Below are 27,090 nucleotides of genomic sequence, written 5' to 3'. Positions count from 1 at the left end.
TAGTTTTCGAGTTATTCGCGATTAAAAATATTTTTGAATGTATAAACCCATTTTAAGGTGAAAATTTTGAGGTTAGGAACAAATATTTGAGATACATTTTTGTAGAGAATTTCTACTCTACATTTCAAAATTTTCTTCAATTACAAGTTCCAAAATATCGAAAATTCGTGTCCGTAATTTTGTTAAAATACTTAAACAGTATCCCAAAACCTCCCAGAATCTAGTAAATTAAAACCTCGCAATTTAATTAAAGGTTTTAGCTAAAAATCGACTAATTTGCCTGTACTAAATTGTAACTGATTTCTTAATATTTCAGTATCATTTGATAATAATAATTAATTCATCAGCGATTCGTTTGTATATAATTATAGCGTTTTAATCCTGAGTCCGGTTCTGTAAGTAGTTTAGCACAGACTGCGTGGCGACTGAACGTTAAACGACGAATCAAATGAAGGTTAAATAACATACAGCGGCTATTGCGCGTCACCCTCATCACCAGATTCAGTTCCTCCCGATGTCAGGCCCCCCTAACTGCCGAACATTTCACATAATATGTGATTCTGTCTCACGTAGACAGCCGATAATCCGAGATGAATATTTACATTCGTTTCTCACCATTATGTTGAACATTTATTTTAAACATCTAATGACGCAGCTTTTGGCTAAAATCATATTATAGGTGTTAATTTATTGATTAAAACTATTATTTGTGACAAATAGTTCAAGTCGGAATTGATTATTTCGATTGTAAAAAATAGCTTTGGAAATAAATCTACCTGGTGGGTTATAAATAAAGAAAAATGATTATTGAAACGTGATTCAATACGACATTATTTAAACCTAGAATGAAAAAGCATTTCAGGAAAAGCGAAACTGTTTATTTAGACGAAATTTTCGTTTATTCTAGTCACACTCGCAATAAAAATGGAAAAAACAAGGAAAATCCAAGAATCTTAGATACAGAGGTTTATCAATCACTTTTTTCAGGACCGAATTTCGTATTTTGGCGCCCTAGGGCCAATAATTTTTTACGCTCCCCATTCTAGTTAATGTTGTCATCCTAAAAAACTTTATTAAAAAATATATCAGGTCTATAACTCATTACGAACTCAAATTCATATTTTTTTGAATATTTAGTTTTGTCTGCGACGTGCACCCTCTGGGATCTTGCGCCCTTAGGTCCTATCTAACCTAAAATCCGGCCCAGACTTTGTTCATTGCTCTTCGGGACCTTTGGGACCTTGGTAAGACCAAGATGTTCAACTGCATTATCAAAAACTTCTTTAATTTTTTCCACGCAAGAAGAAAAAACTTGGACAACTTAGAGCATTGAAGAAAGGTCGTTTATCCGATTCTATTTTACTGATACTACCACGGCAGATGCTCTTCCGAGCTGTACAACGTAATCCCACCTAGAGGAGTTGTCGCAAGACCTACAGACGTGGTTCGTAAGCACCGCGTGCGCCTGGAAACGCCTAGAACTTCAATTTATTGGGACTTCTTTCTTTGGAGAGTTACTTTAGGGTTTACCCTCTCGTACTTGCTTTTTACATACAAAAATTCGTCTTGGATCTGATTAAATAGTAATTGGATGGTGCAAAGTACGAGAGCAGAGATTGAGGCAAAAAAGAGCTCAAAATGGTAGGTGGAACACTGGGGGGCTCACTAATGCCGAGTAAGAGTAACTGACTAAGTTTACTTGTACAAATATTGCATCCCAAATTTCTTTGGTCGAATTTACCATACCAAAAGTTTATTTAACTGTTATCAGGCGGAATTTACTAGTGCTCTCGGCTTGAAGTACAGACTCACCTTGATATTCAATCGTAAATAATTCCAAGAATCCTTTTCGATTTACTATATATTTTTGTTTATAGATACCATTAATTGGTCAAATGTTGAATAATTAATATAGTACAGGCAAATTAGGCGATTTTTAGCTAAAACTTTATATTAAATTGGGCAGTGTCAATTTTCTAGATTCTAGGAGGTTTTGAGATCCTGAATAAGTCTCTTAACAAAATTGCGAGCACGGATTTTCGAAATTTTGGGACTTTTGAAATGTAAAGTACAAAATTCTCTACAAAAAAGTATCTCAAATATTTGTACCTAACCTCAAAATGTTTGCCTTAAAATGGGTTTATACACTCAAAAATATTTTTAATCACGAATAAATCGAAAACTACGAGGACTTCGAAAAAAAGTACAGGAACAAAAAACGTACAGCACAAAATTCTCTACATATTAGTTTGTGAGAATATTTTCCTAACCTCAAAATTTTCACCGTAAAATGAGTTTGAACGCTGAAAAATATTTTTAATCGCGAGTAACTCGAAAACTGCGAGGAATTCGAAAAAAAGTGCCGAGACAAAAAATGTACAGCACAAAATTCTCTACATATTAGTTTGTGAGAATTTTTTCCTAACCTCAAAATTTTCACCGTAAAATGGGTTCTCGTACTGAAAAACATTTTGAATTGCGGATAACTCGAAAACTATGAGGATTTCGATACAAATTGCCGACACAAAAATTGTGGATCACAACATTGTGTACAAAAAGGTTTAAATTTCTTCCTAACCTCAAAATTTCCATTATAAAATGGGTTTGAAGGATGAAAAAGATTTTGAACCACGGATAACTCGAAAACTACGAGGAATTCGAAAAAAAGTGCCGGAACAAAAAATGTGCGGCATAAAATTCTCTACAAATTGATTTTTTAGTATTTTTTCCTAACCTCAAAATTTTCACCGTAAAATGGGTTCACGTACTCAAAGACATTTTGAATTTCTTATAACTCGAAAACTATGAAAATTTCAGCATAAACTGCCGGGACAAAAAATGTGGATCACAACATTCTTCACAAAAAAGGTTACAATTTTTCCTAACCTCAAAATTTTCACCGTAAAATGAGTTTGAACGCTGATAATTATTTTTAATCGCGAATAACTCAAAAGCTACGAGAAATTCGAACAAAAGTGTAAGAACCAAAACTACAAATCACAAAATTCTCTATAAATTGGTTCGCAGGCATTTTTTTCTAACCTCAAAATTTTCACTGTAATATGCGTTCAAGTACTCAAATACATTTTGAACTCGAAGAATCCTTGAGGATTTCGAAAATACTGCCTGGAGAAAAAATTTAGAGAAGAAAATTCTGTACAAAAGAGGTTTCTAATTTTTTCTAGCCTATAAATTTTCACCGTGAATTGAAAATATTATGATTCAATTAGATTAATTATCAGTTTAATATTATAACATGTTCTAATTGCATAAAGAAACTATTATATGATGAAAAGGTTAAAGAAGATGTTGGAGTATTGGTCGGTGATAAAAATTTTCTTCATTAGAAAAAAATAATCCATAAATCTTTCAAAGATTTCAAAAAGTTCGAAGGAAAATAATGGATCAGTCAGAGTCTTCATTTTCGTGCTTTCACAAACTCAAAATATTCGAATAAACTTACTCTTGGATATTTTAGGACATATTCACGGAAAAACGGGACATTTTCAACTTTCTTTGCATTTTCAAAATTGTAGAAATGAAGATACATCATCCTAAAAATGTTTTTGAATAAACTTGCAACTTCAAAATGAGTACCCACAATTTTGCTAAAAAGAAATTATTGAAAAGTCTGTAAATATTGAAATAATAATCAAGAGAGGAGGGGATTTACTCAGAAATAGTAGCTCCAACGAAAAAATGACTACAGACCTTTTTTGTAGAAAATTTTGTGCTCTACATCTTTTATTTGAGCAGTTTTTTTCGAATACCTCTTAGTTTTCGGATTATTCACGTTTCAAAAAATTTTTTGATGTACAAGTTCCAAAATAACGAAAACCCGTGCCCGAAATTTTGTTACTAACCGAAAACCGCTGAGAATATAGAAAATCAAAAGCGCCCAATTCAATTTCAGGCTTAATCCCATTTTACCTGTACTAATATATGAATTAGTAGTAGATAAATGGTTTTACCTGGACATAAATTAACTTATAATGAAGAAAATATAATTTTTTTTGTTTGCTAAATAACGGCTCTTTTATAAAGATGGCTTCATAAGATTTTCATCTTATATTTAACCAGTTAAATGAAACTAATCTCTATACAGGGTGATCCTGAACAAATTTTATCAAACTTATCAATGATCCTGTAAATTTAATTTTGAAATCGTAGCTTCTAAGTATATTTTATATAAAATTAAGTTTTTTAACGGTTAGTTTAATTCATCTATATCTTCAAAACATATTCTTTAGCATTAAATAGCTAATAAGAACTAAGTCTACCATGAAGTTTGTTGTCTTTATATATAGTTATTAATTATGAATTTAAAACCTGGATTATTAATTAAAATAAAGCACGAACCATATCAGTATACGTTGAATTAATATATTCATATATCGAGTTTATAGCCTAACAGAAAAGTTTTGAACAAAAAATAAAGCCAAAGTCAAAGACAATGAATTTATATCTTCATCATTAGATTTGAAAGCTGCACTGAAAATAAACTTTAACTACAGTCGAAGCTTATTACTTCTAGTTTCGTGGCAGCTCGTTTTTTCTTTTAGAAACGTTTACAGTACTTACCAAAATAATGAAGAATGAAGTTGTTGGTGGAGGCAGTAATCGAAGACGCCCTAGATAGCGTGCTAGGCACCGCATCATATCCCGTGGGCCTGAAACAACAATTTAAAACTGTCATTTTTGTTTTTGGGGTCAAGAAAATTATTTTCAAACGTTTCTTGGTGTAAAATTTGTACTCTTAAGTCGAGTTAACTGTTTTTTCAGTGTATATTCCATAGATGATTTTTTTATAAAAACTAATTTGAACCAATTTTTGAAATGGATTTTGCCACCTTTCAAATTATGTCGCTCTAGTTCTGGGCCTCACGGGTCTAGGTATAAATCCATCAACTGTCAATTTCCCTTGAAAATATTCATAGTTCTAACCTCAAAATAAAAGCACCACAAAAAAATTACTGGTAAAAAAACGATGATCCCTAATCGAAGGCAATTTGGTGGATACAACTTCAAATCAATTTTGATACTCATTTTTTTTATTGCAAAAGCGATTAATTATAATATTTCTCAATAGTTTTCATCTATTTTTTATTTTTCTTTACAGCTAACTCTAAAAGCGTGTTTTCAAACTGTCTTTTATCTTTTGCTTTTCAGTTCAATTCGAATCTTTAAATGTACAGATGTGTTGATGGTTGCATCTTGATTTTGTAAGTCTAAGACTGCGCGCTTACGTAATTCACCCACTATCTTTAGTATTCAGAATAATTTAGCTTATAACTTACACCTGGGGCTCGTTCTGTAATTTATCACAAAGAATCCCCTACTATATTTGTTTCTGAAGATTTTTTTGCTACTATTTTGATATAGCAGTAGATATCTAAGCTCCAAAATGCTTAGAATTCAAAAAAATTATAAAAAAACTTATTATAAAATTATTTATGCTTAGATTTGTCATCAAGCAATCGAATTCACTCAACTTAATCCTTCATGACACTTTTTCCATTAATTTTTGATGTTTTTATATATTTCTTCTTTCTTATTTTGAGTTCTAATTGAGGTAAGTTGTTTGTTTTGGTCTAAAAACACTCAATAAATCAAATCCTTTCATTTGAGATACAATATGAATGATTTGGTAGAGCCCAAAGAGTGTTAAGGCAAACATCCAACAAGATGGCGGATTTTTTGACTGAATTGTCCAATTTTTTGCTATAATTGTCCAAATATTCTTTGCTTCGAAGTACTTCGTTTCGAGAACTCTATGGATAACATTAAAGAATCAATTCAATGACACTAAAACCTAATTACAACAAAGCAGTTTAAGTTCAGTAAGTTTCTACATCAACTTCAACTTAAACCATAATAAGTGCGTTGGTTTTTTTGTTCAAAAACACCCAGTATAATATCGCGCATACCCTAATAAGTAATAATCGAATCGTCGGCTACATTAACCATCAATCAGGTATATTTTCATATATAATTATCCATTTCCTGAACGAAAACAAGTCATTTATAAAACAACAGGCACCGGATGCTCACCCAAAGCATTTTAATCTCATGACCGTTAAAAAAACATATTATGCTGATTGTACAATATTGTTTTTAGACGATCTCGTAGTTGTTGAGGTAACCAGGGTAATCCTGCTGCGAAAAATGATTAATAAAAAAAAATTCTAATATCGCGCTACCAAATCATTGATTAACATATAATTATCGATTTAGTCATTTTTTCCACTACCTTTTATGCAATAAACAGTTACTGCTATTCATTATAACGGATATGTAATGAAGGGTGTCTAAAAATTTACGCGAGATTTGAATTTGCCGCCATTTATACCGTAAAGTGTTGAAAACCTTAAAAAAACAAATCGACAGCTGACAGTTTAGGTGTGTCAGATGTTTGTACAACGTGTCTTGTAGATATTAATTGAACTGTCGTGTGATTTAACACAATTAGATTGTTTAAAATCACATAGGTATACAAATAGTTCTATCCTATGTACTTTATGATTTAATAATAAACAAATCGAAAGACTAATAACCGTTTTTTCTATTTAATTCAAATCTGACGTTAATTTTGGGATACAAATTATATATTTGGTCCACCAGTCTCTCAATTTCAGTTAATTCCAATAAAAAATGAATGAGAAAATCAACTACTAGATTTGAATTTGCCGCCATTCATGCGATAAAGTATTGACAACTTTGAAGAAACAAATCGACAGCTGACAGTTTAGGAGTGACAGATGTTTGTACAACGTGTCTTGTAGAGATTAATTGAACTGTCGTGTGATTTAACACAATTAGATTGTTTAAAATCACATAGGTATACAAATAGTTCTATCCTATGTACTTTATGATTTAATAATAAACAAATCGAAAGACTAATAACCGTTTTTTCTATTTAATTCAAATCTGACGTTAATTTTGGGATACAAATTATATATTTGGTCCACCAGTCTCTCAATTTCAGTTAATTCCAATAAAAAATGAATGAGAAAATCAACTACTAGATTTGAATTTGCCGCCATTCATGCGATAAAGTATTGACAACTTTGAAGAAACAAATCGACAGCTGACAGTTTAGGAGTGACAGATGTTTGAACAACGTGTCTTGTAGATATTAATTGAACTGTCGTGTGATTTAACACAATTAGATTGTTTAAAATCACATAGGTATACAAATAGTTCTATCCTATGTACTTTATGATTTAATAATAAACAAATCGAAAGACTAATAACCGTTTTTTCTATTTAATTCAAATCTGAAGTTAATTTTGGTTCACCTGTATCCTAATTTCAGTTTATTCCGATAAAAAATAAATGAGAAAACCAACTGCTAGATTTGAATTTGCCGCCATTTATGCAGTAAAGTGTTGACAGCCTTAAAAACCAAAGCGACAGCTGACAGTTTAGGAGTGTCAGATGTTTGTACAACGTGTCTTGTAGATATTAATTGAACTGTCGTGTGATTCAACACAATTACATTGTTTAAAATCACATAGGTATACAAATAGCTGTATCCTATGTACTTTATGATTTAATAATAAACAAATCGAAAGACTAATAACCGTGTTTTATATTTAATTCAAATCTGACGTTAATTTTGGTCAACCTGTATCGTAATTTCAGTTTATTCCAATAAAAAATGAATGAGAAAACCAACTATTAGATTTGAATTTTGGGACACAAATTATATATTTGGTCCACCAGTCTCTTAATTTCAGTTTATTCCAATAAAAAATGAATGAGAAAACCAACTACTAGATTTGAATTTGCCGCCATTTATGCAGTAAAGTATTGACAACTTTGAAGAAACAAATCAACAGCTGACAGTTTAGGAGTGACAGATGTTGGAACAACGTGTCTTGTAGATATCAACTGAACTATCGTATGATTTAACACCATTAGATTGTTTAAAATCACACGGATAAATTCGACTCTGACCATCTTGATAATGTATATTAACTTCAGTTAACGGTACGATACACTGGTAATTAATTTTTGTGGTAGTTATCTCATTGTTGAGATTTATTAACATAACAATTCCGCAAACAGGTGTTTTCGTCTATTTCCAAAGACATCTTCACAAAACTAGATACCACAGAACGTTGTAAAAGCAGCACGACTTAATTGTATGAGAAATAGGCCGCGTAAAAACGATCGTAATAATTGGCAATTGAAATTTCTAATCATCTACCATATGTGCCGATCTTGACTAGTTCTAAATTACCAGCATTCGAATTTCGGTATTACAATAATTATAACAGGAACAATGATGATGATAAAGATTTTAAATGATACTATGAATCGTTTACAATCGTGATGAGGCTTAAAGATTATTCATTTTATGTAAATATTGAATAATTTTGAAAAAACGGCATGAATTGGGCTTCAAATTGTTTCCGCAATCACCATATTCTCCAGATCTGTCCCCCTGTGACTGAGACCTGAAGAGGATGCTTCCAGGCTAGAAATTTTGCGCAGATGTAGAGGTTATCGTCGAAACTGAAGCCCGTTTCGTACTATAAAAACTAATAGGGTTCATTTTATAAAATTACACCCTATATAAATATTATTTTTTCATATACAGTTATTCTAATGATTTTTATTAGTGATATTTATCATTCTCCTTATTTGTATATTTTATTAAGGTCTAATTGCATCGAAGGTCAAAAATTTAAATTTCCCATTGATATCCAACGGTAAATCGAAGCTTTTTACCATCTATTTTATTACATAAAATGAGTATAATTCCATCGTTAGAATAACATAACAAAGCGGTGAGAAACGTGACTTACCATTTAGATTAATCTACACGAATTTCCTTTTTCGAAAAATAAAAAATAAAAACAATAACATAAACAGTACGAATTCAATAAATCAAGTGTTGTTTCTCAAGTTTTGAGATATGACAACACCGATGTGACATATGTCAAATCTGACATTGACATTTTGAATGGTGAACGTACTCAAAAAATGTCATTATACGAGTAGTATTTGAGTTGTTTATAGATAATTGAAACATTCATCTTAATATTCAATTATATTCTCATTGTATCTTGAAATTGACATAACCAGTGATGAAGACGTAAAATTCTCAGACGGATCTGGGACCTATTAAGATCATAGAACTACTTTTTTGTTTCAAATTGAAATATTTTTACCCAAGGAAATCGTTAAGAAAATAAAATAAAATGGCTACTACTTTCTGATTGTTAATTACTCCAATTATTAATACAAAATGATCTAATGGACAATTCTGTATCTAATACGTTCGAAATATCAGGTCTGTGAAACCAACAAACTGTTCCCATAGTCAATCAACCATGAATGTACAAGAAATAGATTATATCAATATGAATAAAGTAATTATATAATTTGGTACGGTCCTGCTTTACATCTGATCTTTTTTTTTGTCTGATTAGTTTAATACAAGGTCAATATCTAATACAGTTTATCGTTTTTGATGTAAATATCGAACAAAGATCATTATAATAATATACCAATTTTAAAACCGTGACAACGTTTAGCTCAGAATAATTTCCAAAAACTCAGAAATCAATAAAATAATTCTGGAATGTTCTTCGCTAGTCTACGCTAGTTCCAATCAATGTAAAAGTGTAGATTCTCAGCAAGCCTCAAAATAATAAGAAATTGCTGCTCAGAATATCTTTTGATACTTCAAAATACTCAGACACCATTAAAATCATTGTGAAACGTTTTATAGTAATCTAGACTGGTTAAAACCTATGTAAAAGTATTGCGATATCATTAATTGATTCCCATACTTCAAATCTGGGATGTGTTTTGGCTCAGAATAATTTAGAAAACTTTCCAAAAGTTCAAAGATCATCAAAATTATTCTGAAACGTTCTTCGCTAGTCTATGCTAGTTCCAATCAATGTAAAAGTGTAAATAATGTCTCAAGATTCTCAGCAAGCCTCAAAATAATAAGAAATTGCTGCTCAGAATATCTTTTGATACTTCAAAATACTCAGACACCATTAAAATTATTCTGAAGCTTTCATCATTAATCTACGACTAGTTCAGAGCAATTTAAAAGTTATTATAATGTCCTAAGATACTTCATAAATTTTTAAACAATGACATTGTGTAGCTCAGAATAATTTTGAATACTTTGAAAAAACACAGAGACTATAAAAATTATTCTGAAGCTTCCCACGCTATTTCAGATTAATGTAGAAGTTAATCTAAGGTTTAGAAATGCTCAAAACACTTTAATACAATGATATTGTATGGTTCAGAATATTTTTGAATACTTTAAAATACTCAGAAAGCATTAAAACAATTCTGAAATAGTTCCATACTAATTTAGACTAGTTAAGAACTATGTAAAAATATTAAAAAGTCTTAAAATGATCCACAAACTTCAAATCTATTATATTTTATTGTTCAGAATATTTTCAAAAACTTTTCAGAGTCAGATGTAAAATTATTTTGAAACGTTCGTCACTAATCTACAACTAGTTCAGAGCAATTTAAAAGTTATTATAATATCCCAAGATACTTTTTTTAAACAATGACATTGCGAAGTTCAGAATAATTTTGATTACTTTCAGAAAACACAGAGACTATAAAAATTATTCTGAAACTTTCCACGCTATTTAAGAATAATGTAGAAGTTAATCTAACGTTTAGAAATGCTCAAAACACTTTAATACAATGATATTGTATGGTTCAGAATATTTTTGAATACTTTAAAATACTCAGAAAGGATTAAAATTATTCTGAAATAGTTCCATACTAATTTAGACTAGTTAAGAACTATGTAAAAGTACAAAAAAGTCTTAAAATGATCCACAAACTTCAAATCTCTTATATTTTGTTGTTCAGAATATTTTCAAAAACTTTTCAGAGTCAGATGTAAAATTATTTTGAAACGTTCGTCACTAATCTACTACTAGTTCAGAGCAATTTAAAAGTTATTATAATATCCCAAGATACTTTTTTTGAACAATGACATTGCGAAGCTCAGAATAATTTTGAATACTTTCAGAAAACACAGAGACTATAAAAATTATTCTGAAACTTTCCACGCTATTTAAGAATAATGTAGAAGTTAATCTAACGTTTAGAAATGCTCAAAACACTTTAATACAATGATATTGTATGGTTCAGAATATTTTTGAATACTTTAAAATACTCAGAAAGGATTAAAATTATTCTGAAATAGTTCCATACTAATTTAGACTAGTTAAGAACTATGTAAAAGTACAAAAAAGTCTTAAAATGATCCACAAACTTCAAATCTCTTATATTTTGTTGTTCAGAATATTTTCAAAAACTTTTCAGAGTCAGATGTAAAATTATTTTGAAACGTTCGTCACTAATCTACGACTAGTTCAGAGCAATTTAAAAGTTATTATAATATCCCAAGATACTTTTTTTGAACAATGACATTGCGAAGCTCAGAATAATTTTGAATACTTTCAGAAAACACAGAGACTATAAAAATTATTCTGAAACTTTCCACGCTATTTAAGAATAATGTAGAAGTTAATCTAACGTTTAGAAATGCTCAAAACACTTTAATACAATGATATTGTATGGTTCAGAATATTTTTGAATACTTTAAAATACTCAGAAAGGATTAAAATTATTCTGAAATAGTTCCATACTAATTTAGACTAGTTAAGAACTATGTAAAAGTACAAAAAAGTCTTAAAATGATCCACAAACTTCAAATCTCTTATATTTTGTTGTTCAGAATATTTTCAAAAACTTTTCAGAGTCAGATGTAAAATTATTTTGAAACGTTCGTCACTAATCTACGACTAGTTCAGAGCAATTTAAAAGTTATTATAATATCCCAAGATACTTTTTTTGAACAATGACATTGCGAAGCTCAGAATAATTTTGAATACTTTCAGAAAACACAGAGACTATAAAAATTATTCTGAAACTTTCCACGCTATTTAAGAATAATGTAGAAGTTAATCTAACGTTTAGAAATGCTCAAAACACTTTAATACAATGATATTGTATGGTTCAGAATATTTTTGAATACTTTAAAATACTCAGAAAGGATTAAAATTATTCTGAAATAGTTCCATACTAATTTAGACTAGTTAAGAACTATGTAAAAGTACAAAAAAGTCTTAAAATGATCCACAAACTTCAAATCTCTTATATTTTGTTGTTCAGAATATTTTCAAAAACTTTTCAGAGTCAGATGTAAAATTATTTTGAAACGTTCGTCACTAATCTACGACTAGTTCAGAGCAATTTAAAAGTTATTATAATATCCCAAGATACTTTTTTTGAACAATGACATTGCGAAGCTCAGAATAATTTTGAATACTTTCAGAAAACACAGAGACTATAAAAATTATTCTGAAACTTTCCACGCTATTTAAGAATAATGTAGAAGTTAATCTAACGTTTAGAAATGCTCAAAACACTTTAATACAATGATATTGTATGGTTCAGAATATTTTTGAATACTTTAAAATACTCAGAAAGGATTAAAATTATTCTGAAATAGTTCCATACTAATTTAGACTAGTTAAGAACTATGTAAAAGTACAAAAAAGTCTTAAAATGATCCACAAACTTCAAATCTCTTATATTTTGTTGTTCAGAATATTTTCAAAAACTTTTCAGAGTCAGATGTAAAATTATTTTGAAACGTTCGTCACTAATCTACGACTAGTTCAGAGCAATTTAAAAGTTATTATAATATCCCAAGATACTTTTTTTGAACAATGACATTGCGAAGCTCAGAATAATTTTGAATACTTTCAGAAAACACAGAGACTATAAAAATTATTCTGAAACTTTCCACGCTTTTTAAGAATAATGTAGAAGTTAATCTAACGTTTAGAGATACTCTAAAGACTTCAAAACAATGATGTTGTATTGCTCAGAATATTTTTGAATACGTATAATAAGCTCAGAAATAATTCTGAAACGTTCCATACTGATGTAGACTCATTCAAAACGATGTAGAAGTATTTATATTGTCTCAGGGTACTTCACAATTTTTTAACACAGCTCAGAAATTATTTAAAGTATACTGATAACTTCCATAGTGATTTAAATACTTCACTATAATAATAAATAATAATTTAAAATTATTATTTATCGATTTTAGTGATTTAGAAAGTAGTTTGAAACGATCTAATCTCATTTAAAATCATGTGCAATGATCCAGAGCTTCAAGAAAGACTTTTCCATGGTAATCTAGAAGGTTTTTTATCTATATAAGGAAAGCACAATTGGAGAAAAAATGTTAAATAAAATAATTTGATAATTAAAGTGAATCCAACATACCCTGCTGTTAGCAATCTTGTCCCATGTGAACCGAAAAACTATTTTGTCAATAAAAGTAATAAAATCATCAGCCTCGAAACACAAACCAACGACACATATTAAAAGGGGCACATATATAAGAATCTGAAGTCTGTCGCGCACATAACGGCAACGTTAATACGAGTACAGTGTTTTTATTCATTCATGTCACAAGGTATACCTCGCGTATGTATCGTCTCTTCTTCTTCGAAGAAGAAGACTATCTTCTCTTTCTTCTTTCTCTGCAGGATGGTCAGTAACTGATGTCTTCGGAACTGGCGGTCAGTGAAGCGACTGGTGAGGCGAGTAGATCAGAGTCGGTTTAAGAATATTGTTAACTAGGTAGAAAGGTGGACCGGAACGGGATTTTTCTCAGACCGTCTTCAAGAATTGCGATACCATATGGTTTATATATAAATAATCTTCTATTTTATTTTCTATTCATATAATAAAAAATTTTCCTTACTATACCCGCGTTAACTACAAAGTCATTCCAACATACCAAGTGCTAGTACACTTTCACTATATTATTTAAACACCCTGTAACAAATACTACAACTTTTATTTTATCTCAAATCATTCATTTCCTCTAAAACGAATGATAATCAAACTATATAATATATTATTATCACTGTCTTTATTTGTTATTTTGTCAAATGCTTTTTATAAGTCTATAAAAGCTGAAAATACTCATATCTTCTTTTAAAGTGTACAAAAAATACTTTGAAACGCTCAGAGCAATAAAGTAACGTGTAGAGTGGATCAGAATATTTTCAAATAACTAACTAACAGTAAAATTATTATAAAATATTCTGTACTGATCTAGGCTAACTGAAAACTATCAAAAAGTGTTCAAAATGCTCAGTAAACTTAAATTAATGATAACGTATGGCTCAGAATATTCCCACATACTTTCAAAAAACTCAGGAATCATTGAAATTATTCTGAAACGTTCCCGTATCGATCTGAAGTAGTTCACAGCGATGTTGAGCTGTTTATAATATCTATAAATTTGAGAAATCTGCAACGTGTCCCTCAGAATATTTTCTAACACATTCAAAAAGATTCGAGACCAATAGAATCAATCTAAAACGATCTACACTGATCTACGGTGATTCAAAACGATGTATTAATGTTTATAACTTATAAAGATGCTCAGAAAACTTGAAACAAGAATATTTTGACGATCAGAATATTTTCAAATAACTCAGATACCATTAAAGAGGAATCTACTAACATCGAAACAGTTACTATCAGCTCAGAATTGCTTAAAGATCAGTAAAATTATTATAAAATATTCTGTACTGATCTAGGCTAACTGAAAGCTATAAAAAAGTGTTCAAAATGCTCAGCAAACTTAAATTAGTGATAACGTATGGCTCAGAATATTCCCACATACTTTCAAAAAACTCAGGAATCATTGAAATTATTCTGAAACGTTCACGTATCGATCAGAAGTAGTTCACAGCGATGTTGAGCTGTTTATAATATCTATAAATTTGAGAAATCTGCAACGTGTCCCTCAGAATCTTTTCTAACACATTCAAAAAGATTCGAGACCAATAGAATCAATCTAAAACGATCTACACTGATCTACGGTGATTCAAAACGATGTATTAATGTTTATAACTTATAAAGATGCTCAGAAAACTTGAAACAAGAATATTTTGACGATCAGAATATTTTCAAATAACTCAGATACCATTAAAGAGGAATCTACTAACATCGAAACAGTTACTATCAGCTCAGAATTGCTTAAAGATCAGTAAAATTATTATAAAATATTCTGTACTGATCTAGGCTAACTGAAAGCTATAAAAAAGTGTTCAAAATGCTCAGCAAACTTAAATTAGTAATAACGTATGGCTCAGAATATTCCCACATACTTTCAAAAAACTCAGGAATCATTGAAATTATTCTGAAACGTTCCCGTATCGATCAGAAGTAGTTCACAGCGATGTTGAGCTGTTTATAATATCTATAAATTTGAGAAATCTGCAACGTGTCCCTCAGAATATTTTCTAACACATTCAAAAAGATTCGAGACCAATAGAATCAATCTAAAACGATCTACACTGATCTACGGTGATTCAAAACGATGTATTAATGTTTATAACTTATAAAGATGCTCAGAAAACTTGAAACAAGAATATTTTGACGATCAGAATATTTTCAAATAACTCAGATACCATTAAAGAGGAATCTACTAACATCGAAACAGTTACTATCAGCTCAGAATTGCTTAAAGATCAGTAAAATTATTATAAAATATTCTGTACTGATCTAGGCTAACTGAAAGCTATAAAAAAGTGTTCAAAATGCTCAGCAAACTTAAATTAGTGATAACGTATGGCTCAGAATATTCCCACATACTTTCAAAAAACTCAGGAATCATTGAAATTATTCTGAAACGTTCCCGTATCGATCAGAAGTAGTTCACAGCGATGTTGAGCTGTTTATAATATCTATAAATTTGAGAAATCTGCAACGTGTCCCTCAGAATATTTTCTAACACATTCAAAAAGATTCGAGACCAATAGAATCAATCTAAAACGATCTACACTGATCTACGGTGATTCAAAACGATGTATTAATGTTTATAACTTATAAAGATGCTCAGAAAACTTGAAACAAGAATATTTTGACGATGAGAATATTTTCAAATAACTCAGATACCATTAAAGAGGAATCTACTAACATTGAAACAGTGACTATTTGATCAAAATTGCTTAAAGATCAGTAAAATGATTCTAAAACATTCCATACTAATCTAGGCCAACTGAAAACTAAAAAAAGTGTTCAAAATGCTCAATAAACTTGAAGTAATGATAACGTGTGGCTCAGAATACTCTTTGAAATGTTTCCTATTGATTTAGACTAGTTGAAAACAAAGTAAATGTGTCCAAAATGTTCAGCAAACTTAAACTAGTGATAACGTATGGCTCAGAATTATTCCACATACTTTCAAAAAACTCAGAGATCATTGGAGTTATATTGAAACTTTTCCTATCGATCTAGACTACTTGAAAACGATGTAAAATAATTTGTGATGTCTAAAGATGATGAAGAAAAAAGAAACATTTTTTACTGAGAAAAATGTGAGGTTAAGTATCAAGTTTTATGTCTCTTGTTATCGTAGTTAGACTCGTCATCTGTCACGATCTTTTGACAGACATATGTCCATGCAAAATTAAATGTATGCGAGTCATCAAACACCAAAAGTCGAAGCGAGTTGATCGGCGCATGGCTGTTGGTTTAATACACGTCGAAAGTCATAGAAAATCATGACACGAAAAGGTTCACTATTTATTTCCATTTTTTGACTAACATGAATGTTTCGATTATCTAAAAACAACTCAAATAGCACTCGTATACCAACTCGATCTGAGTACGTTCACAATTAAAAATGTCAATGTCAGATTTGACATATTCAAATATCAAAACTAGTAGCAATATCGTATTAATTTAATTTATTGTAATAACTAATGCTTCTGATGAAATAAAATTGAGAATTCCGTGTATATTTGAGTCGATTACATAAAACCAGGTATATTCTACCTGTACGTAGTGGTATTAACATTTTGTAAAAATATTTGGTCCTGTGATCAGCTTGCCCCTTCTTAGAGTCGACTCGTACCGAATCGCGCTGATCACACACATTCATATTATCGGATATTTGTTTCTAGTAGTTCCTCCGGATCTTTAATTTCTTCAGAGTCGTTGCCCTTTTGGTGTCTGATCAGTTCTCTTGCTGCCGTACAGCTTTTCAGTTCAGATGCCCTAAAGCTACAGTCTACACAATACAGAATCTTTGTTTTTAAATCCTATTTATGTACTTTTCGTTTCTAGTTTTGATTGTATGTCTATAATCCGATAGAAATGATTTAGAAAACTATTACAAATCAAGAAAATCGTTAAGAAAAAAGCGAGTGGGAACATAATACCTAATTATAAAGATCAGATAAATCTTTTACTAAAGCCCCTGTATATTTCAAAATATTTTTTAGACTATAAATAACAAAAAAGATGAAGAAGTATTTAGGATATCACGCAAACAACTTATAGATACAAGGTGTGTTTGAAAAATCGTTTTTAAGTTAAAGTTAGAATTCAAAATGTAATGTTTTCGTAAGAACCCTGTATCTTATATAATGATATTTTTTTTAATTCAAATAGCCAATGAAAATGAAAGAAATGGACTTTGTCAATGAATTGATAAATACAGGATGTATCTCAAAAATCGTTTTAAATTTAAAGTATGAATTCAAAATGTGATGTTTTTAACTAACACCCCTGTATATTTCACAGTTATTATGTTTTTTCATGAATCAACAAAAAAATGATAGAAATAGAATGGAGATTGTCAAAAAAATTGATAAATACAGGATGTATCTCGAAAATCGTTGTAAATTTAAAGTAAGAATTCAAAATGTGATGTTTTTAACTAACACCCCTGTATATTTCACAGTTATTATGTTTTTTCATGAATCAACAAAAAAATGATAGAAATAGAATGGAGATTTTCAAAAAAATTAATAAATACAGGTCTCAAAAATCTCAAAAATAATTTTAAATGTAAAGTATGTATTCAAAATGTTATGTTTTTATCTAACACCCCTGTATATTTCACAGTTATTATGTTTTTTTATGAATCAACAAAAAAATGATAGAAATAGAATGGAGATTTTCAAAAAAATTAATAAATACAGGTCTCAAAAATCTCAAAAATAATTTTAAATGTAAAGTATGTATTCAAAATGTTATGTTTTTATCTAACACCCCTGTATATTTCACAGTTATTATGTTTTTGTTATGAATTACAAAAAAAATTTTAGAAATAGAATGGAGATTGTCAAAAAAATTGATAAATACAGGATGTATCTCGAAAATCGTTGTAAATTTAAAGTAAGAATTCAAAATGTGATGTTTTTAACTAACACCCCTGTATATTTCACAGTTATTATGTTTTATTATGAATCAACAAAAAAATGATAGAAATAGAATGGAGATTTTCAAAAAAATTGATAAATACAGGATGTATCTCAAAAATCGTTTTAAATTTAAAGTATGAATTCAAAATGTGTTGTTTTGAAATCTAACACCCTTGTATATTTCACAGTTATTATGTTTTATTATGAATCAACAAAAAAATATTAGAAATAGAATGGAGATTGTCAAAAAAATTGATAAATACAGGATGTATCTCGAAAATCGTTGTAAATTTAAAGAATTCAAAATGTGATGTTTTTAACTAACACCCCTGTATATTTCACAGTTATTATGTTTTTTCATGAATCAACAAAAAAATGATAGAAATAGAATGGAGATTTTCAAAAAAATTGATAAATACAGGTCTCAAAAATCTCAAAAATAATTTTAAATGTAAAGTATGTATTCAAAATGTTATGTTTTTATCTAACACCCCTGTATATTTCACAGTATTATGTTTTTGTTATGAATTACAAAAAAAATTTTAGAAATAGAATGGAGATTGTCAAAAAAATTGATAAATACAGGATGTATCTCGAAAATCGTTGTAAATTTAAAGTAAGAATTCAAAATTTGATGCTTATTCTAAAACCCCTGTATATTTTCAGTAATAGTTTTGTTTTAAAATACTAATGAAAATATCAAAAAAAAATCATAATATAATAAGTACAGGGTGTATCTCAAAAAACCTTTCCTAGTTAAAATAAGATTTCAATACGTAATGTTTGTTTCTAAAACCCCCGTATATTTTGAGTAATGTTTTTTAAAAAACTAATGAAAATAGTAGAAATGGATATTGAGGATCAAAAAAAAATTCATAGGATGTATCTCAAAAAACCTTTTCTAGTTGTAATAAAATTTCAATATTTGATTTTTTTTCTAAACCCCCTGTATCTTTTCAGTAATGGTCTTTTGTTTTAAAACACTAATGAAAATAGTAGAAATGGATACAGGGAATCAAAAAAAATTCATAAATACAGGGTGTATCTTAAAAAACCATTTCTAGTAAAATTTCGATATGTGATGTTTTTTCCAAACTCATCTCGTAACGTGCAGGTGAATTATGTTTTAAATCTATTTAAATTCATGCCATTATGTTCGTTCCGTTATTTCTAAGTCTGTAATCATTTTTTTTTAATCTCTTTAATTATAAAATGCAGGTATAACTATTCCACTAAACATATAGACCATTGCATTCGAAAGTTAAAAACAAAAAGGATACAAGTTATTAGTTTAATTATTCAGCCAATTATTATTTTCCGGATATGTAGGTCGACACAAAACAGATAATTAAGACGAAAGTTTTCGTATTAATGAAAATCCTATCAGTGAAAACTATAGTTAGTGTCTAAGATGTAAAAAGAAAAAATCATCTTCGTCGAATTCATCAAATATGAAGTGCAGATCTTCAACCATTATACTAACTTAACCAAAACCCTTCATAATATAGTAAAAACGTGATCAATTTGAAAAACTTAGGTTAGAATTCTCCGTTTCATGTTAAATTGTGGTTTATACTACCCCCAGACAGAAATGCTTCTAGAAATTTGCAATTCTTGTACATAATGCTTCGATATTGATATATCTTTGGTATCTCCATCGAACCCTGTCTCATTTTTATTACCCATAAATTACCAGTTGTCGATTTGTTTTCTTTTTAAGGTTGACAACACTTGACTGCATAAATGGCGGTGAATTTAAATGTTGCGTCCATTTTGGAACATATTGATTCGAATGATTTCATTTATTGGATTTAAGCAAACAAATAACCTAACAAAAAATGAATGATTGTGATTTTTTTTATTAGGAAATATCCCTCAATATGCCACGCGTGTTTACAGGCGATCGAGTTCAATAAAACTCTCAAACAAAAACGTATGTAGACATTCTAAGAAAGGGTTATGTGTAGCGACATAAGACAAGACGTGAGCAAGTGTACAGCCAACGCTTAGTTTTATTTAAAGTTACTAAAAAACTAATGTCGCTATCAAGGCCTACAAGTTGCAATTGTAATTGTTAACTCTCTAAAAAACACATACGTCTTTGCAACATTGTAGGCTACTATTCGCAGTGGCGCAGCTCCAACAAATAGTAGCGTCGGTCACTAAAGGGCGAATTTAAAAATATAAAATAAAAAAAAAATAAATTTCTTCCACAATAAACTATCTATCCACACACTGCTGGTGGACTCAATCGACTCTTTTTCATTGCAAGAAACGACCTGATGTCCGCCGAAGCTAAATTGGGATTGTACGAAGGCTGTAGAAGCAAAATCAGCCAAAAACTTCTGAACTCTTAAAGAAGAATAAGTCAAGAAATCATTTCGCGAATGAATATTGAATATGGTAGCTAAACTTCGAGATGCTAAACGAAAATACAGCTGTGTGCACTTCTTGTTGTGCACCAGGCCTCTCGATCGTGGAACGTGGAACTACACATGACAAAAGTCTGTGTGAAGTTGGTGCCAAAAAATCTAACTCCTGACCAAAAGCGTCAACGGGTCTGCTCAGGTTTCCTTGAAAGGTTAGGAAAAGATCTGCTTTGAAAGGGACCCGATTTGAGTCGATGGAAGCGGTGAAGCATAGCTTCTAAAGGCACTCACCAAAGAAGACTTCCAGCATTGCTTCGATCAATGGAAAAAACGTATGGAAAGGTGTGTAGCGAAGGGAAGGGAAGTATATTGAAGGGAAGCATTCGAATGTAGAATCATTTTTATAATAAAACCTTTTTTTCCAACCCCCCAGACTGATTAGATCGCCTTCTACTTGCCATTATTTAATTCCCTTAACAGTATCGTAAATGTACTAAATATAGTTTTTTCTCATTAAAAGGTTTCTGGTCTCTACTTTGAGGCCCTTTAACTCCAAAGGGATTCGAGGTTATAGAGGTAAATTACCTCCAATCGTCATATTTTGAGCTCCCTTTTGTTGTTTCTTATGCGGGACACCCCGTATATCGTAGAGGATATAATATACTTTCCAACTACTACCCGTATATATGTGGCATTAGATTTTAACTGGGTGACGTGTGTTTTAAATCAAATAGAATGAAATAAAGGTTTATATACATGTAAATATATTTTTATTAATATAATATAAATGATTTATACCCATTTAAACGCCGCCACTGAAAACTGGACACATACCTATATGTTGATAATGAGTTTTATCGACTATACCAAAACAACTCAGTTTTTGTTTATGGCTGCTGATTAATATCAAGAATATTATTTAAATAACTGGATTTTATTTAATTAATTACAAAAGTTTCTTTGATTATACGTATAGATAATGATTTATTATTTGCCAAAATTGATGACTTTTTTTTTATATGATTTTTTAGTTACATCATTTCTTTTTAGTTCTAATTAAAACGAGACTACTGAGTGGTGAATCAGAATATCAATTCTCGTACGTTTCTTTTTCAAGTTAACACTTACCCTTTTCAAATCGGCAAATAATTAAACAAAAAAACTTGCAGCAGTTGTTTTCTCAGAACGATTGCGGCCATTGTATATTGTCGATTTATCCTTTTAGAGACGTCGTAAGCCTCTCCTTGTCATGTTCGAACAAATAAATGATTTAAATCCAAACGAGAAATACTCACCTATTAATTGTTGGACTCTGTTAGGTTTACAAAAGATTTACAGTGTCGTAACTAATAACAAAATGTTTGATATTTTATACGTAGTTATAAGCATATTATTCAAAATTATATTTGATTTATAATATCGATTTATTCATTAAGAAAAGTTTAAAGTAATCGTTTATAAGATTTTAAATTGTCATATTAACAAGAAATTCAATCAGAAATGAATCGTCACTTTTTAAATTTTTCGGCAACAGTTTCCATTTTATTTTTCATACCTTCCAGCTAATGTATTCGATATACTATATTTTACTATATTAGCTTCCGGCATTTTAAGAATTATTCAGAAATTTGATATTGAAATATGAATATTTCAATCAATTTGAGTCAACATCAAACCGTATAAAACGGGAAACTATAGTCATTATTTATTCATTTGACAAGATGTCAGTCATTTTTCGCTAGACTGTATAGTTGTGTCTAAAGCTCCACGTAACGGAGACTCAATAAAAATGCAAAATAAATTGCGTCAACATTTTTATATTTAAAACGTTTCGTATTTTCTGAAACTATGTATATAATGCTCCTCTGACGTCATCATTTATTTATTTGGATTCACATCTGTTACATTGCATGAAATTGTCTATGTCTAAAGCTCCACTTAACGGAATACTTGTTATACGACCTCGTATAAAAGTGCAGTATACAACTTCACGTCAATATCTATTCATTTAAAATTATGTCTAACGTATTTCGTGAGAATTTATAGCTGTGTCTAAAACTCCACGAAGCGGATTTTTTGTTATACAAGATCTTATAAAAGTTTAGTATAAGGACAATCTGTACATTATTCGGATCGGAGCATTTATTGAAGTGAATTGATAACTGTCATATGTCAAGAGTTGCGTCTAAAGATACTCTTAACGGAAAGCTTGTTATAAAAGCTCATAAAAAAGTGTAGTACACTGCTTCACATCAATATATTTATTTAAAATTATATCTGTCATATTTCATGAGAATGTCTAATGCTCCACATAACGGAATTTTTGTTATAAAAGATCATAAAACCAGTGCAGCATAACTGTAGATGGTACAGCATCGTTTATTTAATTTAATTGGTAATTGTCATATTTCAAGAGAGTAGATAGCTGAGTCTAAGGCTTCACTTTGCCGAACTTTTGTTATACGAGCTCGTAGAAAAGTGTATTACACGACTTCGCGTCAATATATATCTGTGGTATTTCATGAGAATTTATAGTTGTGTCTAAAGCTCCACGTAACGAATATTTTTCATACAGTATACTACTTCATGTCAATTTATATATTAAAAATAATGCGTGACATATCTCACAAAACTATATGATTATGTCTAATGTTCCGAATAACGTGATATATGATATATTTATCGATAATTAGTATTAAAATATATCATGAGGAAGAAAGACCTAACAAATTAGGGGAAAGACAAAATTTTAACAAAAAAAGTCGTCAAATTTCAAAAAACAATTATATAGGGTGTTTCCCAATCAGAAGATCAGAGAAACACATTTTTTATATGGGAAATGATAGTTCGGTTAAAAATTTCACAAATAATTTTGGTTTGTGATACATTGATTCGTCTTGTATATAATTCATGGGAGAGTGCACCTGAAAAATGTCTTTCAATCATCACCGGTCCCGTCTGTTAACGACACAACAATTACTCGGTTGTCTTATTTCATCGGTGCTGGTGCTGATGACGGAACCGCTAAATTACCAGAATTGCAGCCGTGTGTGTAACTAAAATGCAACATAACAGGTTTCCTAGTGTACTTAACTGCTTTTATGAACCAACGTTTGTTGTGATCATAATTTATTTTTCGTCAAAACTTCTCATTCGTTTCGAAATTAACAATTAATCTATCATTTGTTCCTTTGGTACAATCTCGAACAACTCGGAACTGCTTGTTCGTAATATTACTCGCATTATTTGAGTGGAATATGACATTTTCTAATTTATTTTTGAAAATATAAAAAAATTAATATTAATTATAGATATTTGTCTTTAAATATCAGAAAAAATTAATGTTTTATTAAGTATCAACCCCTAAGTTGCTCGTAGTGAAGTTCTATGAGCATCAGTTGACAATTGACAGTTGACGTTCATAATTAAAAAGTCAGTTTAATATTTTTTATATATTAATAATGATCTAATATCATAAGATTTGAATATAATTATTCATTTCATTCATATAAATATACGCAAAAATAAATAAAGCTTCATAAAAATTTTATCTCGTTATCTTAACACATAATACAAGGTAGTAATTGAAATACATACAACGTTGAGATTTTTCGTAATAAAAATTATTTCAGCGTATTTTTTTATCACACTTTGTATGTCTACGCCTTGAAAATGTAATTGAATAGATAAATATCTTATTGGAAACCCATTATTGCATTTATTATTCTAGAATTTGTTCATGTTATTAAATATGATAATAACTACACTTGTGAGCAAAAAATCGAGTCATGTTACACGCTCGCCAAAAAATCTGTAGTTCTTATTGAAATGTCCACCCAAATCATCTAAAAACTTCTTCCAAAAGCCCCCTTTCCTTTATGCAACACTTTGCAACATTCTCTACAGACTCGTCCTCTTCTAACGAGTGTATTTCCTTAATCTCCATACTATTTTTAAAGTCTGGCAACTTTGTACGAATTCGGTGACGTGGATTTTTTGGTCTACTATAAACTTTTTCAGTTTGATCTCAATCTAATGTTGGTATCACTTATTTCAAAATTCTTTACTTGATTCAAACATTTTTAATCACCAATTGGATAGATGTTTAACATTCCTCCAGTAGTACAAATCTTTGGATATAAATAAGTTCTAAAATGACATATTTAAAATTTGTATAGGTTAGAACAATTTTTTAATGTACCCTGTACATCATAACAATGAAATGCGTATGCCAAAGAGCTTCGACAACAGTACTTAAAGTCAAAATGAAATTATAAGAAATTTTTTACTGTCCCCGGTAAACTACTTTTACGTCAAATAAATCAAAAGTTGAAAGTAATAATTCAACCCCTTAAGTAAATATTCACTTTTCATTAACTTTATAGACGATTTAAAGTAATAATCAGCCTGTTGACTAAGTACATAGTATATCCGTCGAAGCGAGGATTTACTCTGAAATCATTATAGGCAATTTGTGTGTGTAGTGGCATAGGTCGTTACTTAGCAGTGCCGTAAAGAGACTATTGGCATACCATGCTGCCGACATTGTTCACATTACTCACTTCTTAGGTTACTAGATACAGAGCAGTATTCACCAAAAAGATAAAAAAATACCTCTCAACATTAAATAATATAGAAAAAAGAACGAATAAAATCGATAATAGATAAAATATATAAACAACGTGAAGGTAGGCAACATCTTATACACAAATAATTCTTACTTCTAAATTTTATTTCTTTTATATTATTTCTTATATTAATTGTGATAATTTTAATTATTATATTTAGCTTCTGAATATTTCTATATATTTTGAAAATGAAAATTTGGAATAAAGTAACGATTTAATTATTTACTTTGGAATGATGTGTCATAAATGTATGTGTTTCGTGCTAAGTCCGTTTCTGTATATTCTATGATAGGTTCATAACGCATGTGGTCTTCTCTTGTTCTGTGTTGATACAAAAAAATGTGATATAATCTCTAAAGAAAAGCAACTACCTACTAGGTAATAACCTTGAGCTTTCCGTGTTTTTAATTACATAAAATCTCGCAAAAAATATGTGAACTTCTAAAAGGGAGAACCAACATTGTTGTTGTTTTATAGGTTCCCAGAACGCACTAGTGGAACTATTAGTAATTTCAGATATTTTTACGGAGTAGTACTTTACAGTACCGGATTAACAAACACAATAAATTCATCGAACTATATAATATTATCAGTGAGTACTATTTTGATATACAAATAAATAGTGTTTGTTAAGAAATACACTCTAAAAAATAGTGACTAAAATTACTTTATATAAAACAAGGTGAGTATAACAAATCAAAATCGTCTGTGATGTATTAAAGGGGTTAAATCATTAGGCGCAATGTTTCAAGTGAAGTTTGAACCTTACAACGTCAGTTTAAATCATAGATATCGACATTTTCACGTTTTGTAGATGCGTTCACTTCCGGCTTAAACGTTACCATCAGTGTGAGGGTAGCTTAAACTCTAGTCTATTAAGAATTATAACCTAACTTTTCCAAATTGTTCACGTTTTTACGATATTACCTTGCGTAAAAGGTTTTATGTATTCTAAAATGAATGAAGATACACACTTCGTAGTTGATGAAGTAATTATCAACATTCACTTAATGCTAATCATCGAATTTAAAGTAAAGAAAAGAGGTGGAAAGAGTATCTTTGTCAATGGAATTGTTTGATTCGATTGTGTGAATAACGCATCGAGATTTAGACGGCTCGGAATTGAGGTTATTTCAATATCGACAAAAAAGATCTTATTGAGGCTGAATCCACACTTGTATTAGAAATACCCAAAAATCGACTACTCGCAAGAGTTTGAAGTTATAGGTAATGATGGATTATCAGAATCAAAAGAATGACAGATGACAATTGAGAGCTATCGCGTCGTATAGGATGACATTTAACAACTTATACAGACAAGAAACACGTGGAATGGGATAACACATGGTTTATGATGATCAATTACTATCAACTAATAATAAAAGACAAATGAAAATTAAAACGTGACCTTTGACAGATGATAGACTATTAGAAACGCTAGAAAAATGACAATTAAGAACTATCACGTCGTATAGGATAATATTTGATAAATGATAGATTATCAAAGTCAAAAGAAGAAGACTACAATTGAGAATTATTGCGTCGTATAGGATGACATTTGACAACTTATACATTACCAGACACAAGAAACAGGTGGTTTATAATGAGTGACATATAACAGATTACTATAAACTGATAATAAACGACATACGACAAATAAAACGTGACAGATGATAGATTATCATAGACGCTAGAAAAATGACAGATGATAATTGAGCAGTAAAAAGCGTATGACGTATGAAGTATTAATTATTTTGTTCACTCATGAATATGTAAATATTGGATTAAATTTCAACTAGAGCATATTTTCAATCTTTTAGTTAGACTATCATATGG

General features: G+C 29.8%; 1 protein-coding gene across 1 annotated transcript in view; it reads right to left on the bottom strand.

The window, feature by feature from the left end:
- LOC130895937 (uncharacterized) overlaps positions 1 to 13,554 on the bottom strand; it is a 47,496-nt gene extending 33,942 nt beyond the window's left edge. Inside the window, exons 1-2 of the mRNA XM_057803596.1 lie at positions 13,309 to 13,554; positions 4,582 to 4,670 (exon numbers count right to left, since the gene is read on the bottom strand). Coding sequence (XP_057659579.1) covers positions 4,582 to 4,659 — 78 coding nt within the window. The 5' untranslated portion in view covers positions 4,660 to 4,670; positions 13,309 to 13,554. The remainder of the gene's footprint in view (positions 1 to 4,581; positions 4,671 to 13,308) is intronic.
- Positions 13,555 to 27,090: the final 13,536 nt, after the last annotated feature.

The sequence above is a fragment of the Diorhabda carinulata genome, chromosome 6, assembly GCF_026250575.1.
Source record: "Diorhabda carinulata isolate Delta chromosome 6, icDioCari1.1, whole genome shotgun sequence".
NCBI lineage: Eukaryota > Metazoa > Arthropoda > Insecta > Coleoptera > Chrysomelidae > Diorhabda > Diorhabda carinulata.
This window is presented reverse-complemented; position numbering and strand designations above follow the sequence as displayed.